Source organism: Vombatus ursinus, unplaced genomic scaffold (genome assembly GCF_900497805.2).
Source record: "Vombatus ursinus unplaced genomic scaffold, bare-nosed wombat genome assembly UNPS02003292.1, whole genome shotgun sequence".
Taxonomy (NCBI): Eukaryota; Metazoa; Chordata; class Mammalia; order Diprotodontia; family Vombatidae; genus Vombatus; species Vombatus ursinus.
This window is the reverse complement of record NW_020943070.1, coordinates 4,644,410-4,650,502: the sequence shown is the minus strand read 5'-3', so window position 1 is coordinate 4,650,502 and position 6,093 is coordinate 4,644,410. Positions and strand designations below refer to the sequence as shown.

The 6,093-nt window shown below is 48.7% G+C and overlaps 1 protein-coding gene across 1 annotated transcript in view; it reads right to left on the bottom strand.

Moving 5' to 3' along the window:
- The window catches only part of RAC2 (Rac family small GTPase 2), a 32,282-nt gene extending 26,397 nt beyond the window's left edge, over positions 1-5,885 (bottom strand). The window contains exons 1-2 of the mRNA XM_027872212.1: positions 5,670-5,885; positions 3,028-3,099 (exon numbers count right to left, since the gene is read on the bottom strand). Coding sequence (XP_027728013.1) covers positions 3,028-3,099; positions 5,670-5,704 — 107 coding nt within the window. The 5' untranslated portion in view covers positions 5,705-5,885. The remainder of the gene's footprint in view (positions 1-3,027; positions 3,100-5,669) is intronic.
- Between the last annotated feature and the right edge of the window lie 208 nt (positions 5,886-6,093).

The window sequence follows — 6,093 nt, the reverse complement described above, 5'->3', positions numbered from 1 at the left end:
TTTTTTTTTCCCCTCTAAACATTTTCTCCTTTGGTGGCTAACTGTTCCTCTGAAGGCTTGATCAGAGCAGCTGAAATAGAAAGAGCCACATGCCTGGCTGCTAGTAAACATGACAAGATCCTTCGAGCTGCTCTGACCAAGAAGGGGGTCAGAGGGCCATATGTGGCTATAGCAGCCGTGTCATCACGTAGTTAATGGACTAAATTCATCCACTCTTCCATTTCCTCTTATCCTTCAAATACCTGCTGAAAGGATGAGGGGGAAGGGATTCTGCAAACAAACATATTTGGTCTCTGTTGAATGAGGTAAAGAATTTAGCATCTTAGGCTCTTAAAATCTGGACCTTGGAAGTCAGCTAGTCCAACCTCCCTTCTAAGGAAGAATCCACTCAATAGCATCCCTAACAGGGTGTGTGTTGATAGACTGGAGGTGGTGTGGAGTAGTAGAAAGTCTCTTCTTTAATACCTGCAGAGATGGGGAGCTCAGTACCCCCCAAAGCAACACATTCCATCGGGCAACTCTAAATGTCAGGATGTTCTTCCTTCTATTGATCCTAAATCTGCCTCCCTGTAACTTCCAAGGTTCTCATCCAAGATAAATTGCAGGGGGATTCCCAGGGTCCAAGAGGCACTGTGGGGGAGGTTGGAGTGGGGAGGCCAGAGCATGGCATAGTAGAAAGCTCCCTGGCTCCAGGGTCAGAAGACCTGGGGTGAAAATCTGCCTCTGATGCTTACTATCTGTGTGACCTTGGGCAAATCATTTAACCTCCCTGGGTCTCAGTTTCCTCATCAGTAAAACAAAGGGGTTGTACTAGATGACCTCTGAGGTCCCTTACAGCCCTGAACCCATGAGCCTGTAGTCCCATGAGAGGCAATAGTCACCGCCTTGGAATTATGGGTCTGCCTCCAGCTTCTGATGGGACATTGGATAATCCCTCAGCAAGGGTCAGAGCTAAGACCAGAGCAGAAGGGGCACAATGAAAGAATATCTCAAAAGACCAAGCTGTATTCATTGAGAAGGTGCACTTTTTATTCACAAGGCAAAGAAAATAGTGATGAGGTTAATAAGACCAATGGATCCTAGGTCTGGAACTGAAAGGGTCCTTTGAGATCATCTAGTCCAACTATCTCATTAGGCAGATGGGGGAAACTGACGCCCAGAGGAGGGAAGTGACTCGCCCAAGGTCACACTGCTAGGAAGTGACTTAGGCAAAATCTGAATTCAGGTCTCCTTGATTTTACATCCAATGTGCTAGCTACCACACAATATACCTGCGTAACGATAGAGGTCTCTCTGGACCTGGATAAGGAAGGGACTGGAAACCATGACATACAAAGAGTGAATGAAGAAATTGACTAATGTTTAGCCATATCGGGGGATGGGGAAGCAGAGAGAGAACTTTTTTCCAATCAGAGCTGTCCCAAAGTGACTGCCTTTTAAGGTAGCAAGCTCCCTGTCCATGATGGCATTCAAGAAGAGGTTGGATAGCCACTTCTCTTGGATACTGAAGAGGAACATCTTTTTCACATCCAACTTGGAATAGAACATGCCTGACGTCTCTTCCAACTTGGAGATTCTATGATCTCTTTGTTGCATTCATGTGCATGAGGTCCCAGTGAACAGAAGCTACCACTAGGGTTTGGACAAAGGGTCATCCCCCTCCTGGAGGGCACCTCTTTAAACTCCCAGGATGGAAACACAGAAGGATCTCCTGGGTGAGCGCCTACAATAAATGGAAGGAATGTTGAGGGCTAAGATAGTCCCTGTAAAGAAATAATCACAGGCCAGAAAGCGACAATGTATACAACTGAACCCTAGACTCTTCTCTTCTGCTTCAGACATACTCCTTAGCTGTATGACACTGTGAGCCTCAGTGTCTTCCATCTGTAAAATGGGGCTACGAAAAGCATCATATGGGTCAACAGCGTAGTAGAGTCTCCAAAAAGCTAACACCATTTTAGCCTGCACTAAAGGGGGCATAATGGCCAGGGCAAGGGAAGGAATATTCTACTCTGATTAGATTACACAAAGAGTCATATTTTAGACAGGACAGGAACAAACAGGAGACAACCTAAAGTAGGACCACCATGTTGACAGAGGGATTGGCCACCATGCCATACAAGGATTAGTAGAAAGAACTGGGTGTTTAGCCTGGAGGAGATAAGGACTGGGGACCTGGCTTCAAGTGTCCATGAGAAGATTATGTAGAAGAGGGATTAACTTTGTTCTGCTGGACCCAGAGGGCAAAAGCAGAATCTGCCAAGGGGCAGAATTCAGATGCATACATGAAAAAACCTTTCCAATGATTACATCTACCCCAAAGTAGAATAGCCTAGCACTACAATGATAGGTGGCCAGATGTCCGCTGCAGTGGATAGAACCCCAGGCCTGGAGTCAGGGAGACTCATATTCCTGAGTTTAAATCTGGCTTCAGACACTTATTAACTGTGTGGCCCTGGACAATTCATTTAACCCTGACTGCCTCAGTTTCCTCATCTGTAAAATGAGCTGGAGAAGGAAACGGCAAACCACTCCGGTGTCTTTGCCAAGAAAACCCCAAATAGGGTCATGAAGAAGAGTTGGACACAACTGAAAAATGATTAAACAACACAAACAATGAAGTCTCCATCCCTAGAGGTATTCAGATGGAGACTGTTGGCTACTTGTGAAGAATACTGCTATAAAGGGGATTCCAGCTCATGACCAGCCTGGGTTAGACCCCTGAGTATTCCTTCTCACTCGATTCTGTAATTCAGATTGAGGAGGGAACTTAAAGATTTTCTAGTCTACCATTTCCATTTTATAGGTAGGGAAACTGAGATCAGAGAGGCTAAGTGATTAGCCCAAGGTTACACAGGTAGTAAGTGGACAACGTAGGATCTGAACCCAGGTCCTGACTCCAGAGCCTGTTTTATACACTATACCACCCAGTCTTGACAGGATTAAATTCTCCTCCCTCACATAGATCTCTTGAGCTTACCCCCTTGCCCTTTCCCAGACCATCCCCCTCCCTGTCTGGGTACTCACACCGTGGGAATATATTCTCCAGGAAAGGCATTGGTGGTATAGCTGATGAGAAGACAGGTTTTACCCACAGCTCTGAAATGAAGAAGAGACAGGGGAGAAGTTTAGCGGCTCCCTCCTTTGTATTTCCCATCGCCAGTGAAGAAGCAGCCCTCCCCTTTAGGCCCCCCTCAAAAGCCAATCCCACCAAGCTGGCCATGAGGAATAAACTCTAAGCTCACCACACTTTTTGTGGGACCCCAGTATTCCTCCTCCTCCTCCTCCCCCCAGTAATAGAACAGGAAAAACACTTGAGAGCCAGGAGTCCTGAGTCTGATCTCACTTCTGCCACAGGCTCACTGGGAGACCTCCCTTCTCTGGGCCTCAGTGTCCCCATATGTAAAATGAGAGATCTGGAACTGATGGTCTCTCTCAGCTCTGACATTCCCTGTTCTCAGGTCCTTCCCACTACTGATGTTCTGTGTTCCAAGGTCCCTTCTACTTCTGACATTCTAAGATTCTATGATTCAAAGATTACATAAGTATCTGACACCCTGCCTCCAGGGCTTTCCTTTGCCCATCTCTCCCAGCCCCTTTCTGTTTTTCCCATATCTTCTCTTTTGGTCTAAGCCTCCTGTTTCTGTGATGTGCTTAGGGCCAATCCACTTTGGAATCAAAGCTATAAGGGGTGGAAGAGGAAAGAGGGCTCTGGGGTGCGTAGCCTGAGCTGGAAGGGGGTTTCCCTGGGCCAGGTGTGGGGTATAAGGACCAGCCTCCACTTTTGGGTTCTTGACTTCCCGTCTAGTGAACAATTTGCTTCTAAGTTTCCTTTTCTTCCTATCCCTGTCTGGTTCAGTTTCTCCTCCCCTGAGGCCCCCTCTCCCCCCACCCCCCCACCCTCTCCATTTTGAATAAGAAGAAGGCTTGGCTCACCAACTTCCGCTGAATAACAAGTTCGGAGAAGCAATGAGCGGGGAAAGGAGGGGGAAGGGACCAGTGTAGATAACACTCCAGCACCATTAACTCTCCTAGTGCCAACCAGGGACCCAGCTGGGTGCTCCTCCCCAGTCAGCTCAGGGAAGTGCCCTGGAGTTTGGGTGAGCAGACCTGCTTCCAGAGGTAGGCTCAGCCACTGTGTGTGAGCATGTGCGTGTGTGTGTGTGTGTGTGTGTGTGTGTGTGTGTGTGTGTGTGACCTTGAACAAATTAATCTGGGCCTCACGTACCTCACCTATAATACCAGGGGCTTACAAGGTTCCTTCCCAGCTCTGACGGATTTTAATATTCTCTGCCCCGACATTCCATTTTCTAGGTTCTCTCCTAACTCCAACATTCAATGCTCTAGGGATTCCCTATCCCACTCCCAGCTCTGAGAGCCTTCCCAGTTCTGCCATTCCACATTCTAAGGCCTTCTCCCAGTCCCACATTCTCTATTCTACATGAAGTCTTTCTGGCTCCTGGCTCTCCCTATCTCTTCCCTATCTATACAAAGTGTCACAATCTGGTTCTCCTGAAAAAAAATAAAATAAACTTAGAAGTAGACGAAAACCTGGAGATGCAGTCCTTATCTGCAGAAAAGGAAAAGAAGGCCCAGCGGGAAGTGACTTATTCAAGGTCATGCCAGGGAGAGCTGGAGCCCGCACCCCGGTAGAGGATGACAGAAGGTCAGAGGATTTAATATCTGAAGGAAATATTAAAACCGTCCAGTCCTCCCCCACCCCCTCTTTATCTCCCAGAGGAAGAAACAAGCTCAGAGAATTTCAATAACTGCTCCAAGGTTGAAGAGGTTGCAAGTAGCAGAGATCATAGGAAAACAGCTTACAGATTTAGAACTGCCAGGGGCCATAGAGATCATCTACCCTAACCCTTATTTTACTGATGAAGAAACTGAGGCCTAGAAATAATATTACAGTACCACGGATTTAGAGCTGAAAGGGACTGAAAAGGTGAGACTTCATCCCCTTCGTTTTGCAGAAGAGACTCAGAGTGACCTGCCCAAGGTCACACAGCTAGTAAGAGTTGGGGGTAGGATTTGAACCCATATCTTCCTGACTCCAGGTCCAATACTCTGAGATTTGAGCCGAATTTAGATCTCATGACCTCCAACCACTTCTCACATTAATGTTCATACCAGTCAAGCCTCTCCCACCCCCACCAACCGTCGTGGGACCAGGCAGGGGTCTCATCATGGCTTAGGCCCTGGCCCTGGCCAGATTTCCCTGGAAATGGAAACAGGGAAGCTACCTCCCAGTCCCACCATGGGTCCAAGTTGCTTCAAGGATGCACCAACACCCATGATGCTGAGCTCAGTCTAGGCACGGAATCTTAGCCCTACCAAACGCACTCCAGCCCCATTCCTTCAGCAGACTTAGGGTAGGGGCAGGATGAGGAAGGTGAGGCCCAATAGCCCAAGCCACCCTATCCCACCCAGGCGGAAGGCTTCTGAGAGAAGAGACATGACTCTTTACAGCTGCTCCCCGTCACATCACAACTTCTAGAAGGCAGCGAACGCTCTTGGGGTGGAGAGAAAGGGATTGGGGAAGGGGTTGGCAAGAGAAGTGGGAAAAGCTCAGACTAGAGAAAAAATTAAATGCTGGTAACCTGCCCCCACCCCGCCCCAGGAAGATGCCTCCACCACCTGGTCCAGAAACAAACCAAGTTACCTACCCATCTCCCACCACCACACATTTGATAGCCTGCATGTTGTCTGGACTCCTGGAGGCGCTGAGGCAGGAAAAGAGGAGAAGGGTGACTCCTCCCGGGCAGCCAAGGAACGAGAGAAGCCGGCCTCCCAAGGAGAGACACAGAGAAGAAGCAAAAATAATAATTAACAGGCTGGTAGATTGGCAGGTCGTTGGAAAGCAGTGAGGAAAAGCGGAAGGGGAACTGACTTACTCAATCTGCTGCCTTCCCCTCCCCCCGCACCACTGTTCACCGGAGGCGGGGCATGTGGTTTGAAAGAGAAGTTTGGGCCCCTTTGGGTGCCTGGGTGCCCCAGTGCCCCAGAGCACCTTAAAAGAAGGTCGCCCTGGCACCGTGGACGGCGGGGCTGCTGCCGCTGAGCCTGCAGGGCAGGCACTCGTGCTGGGCT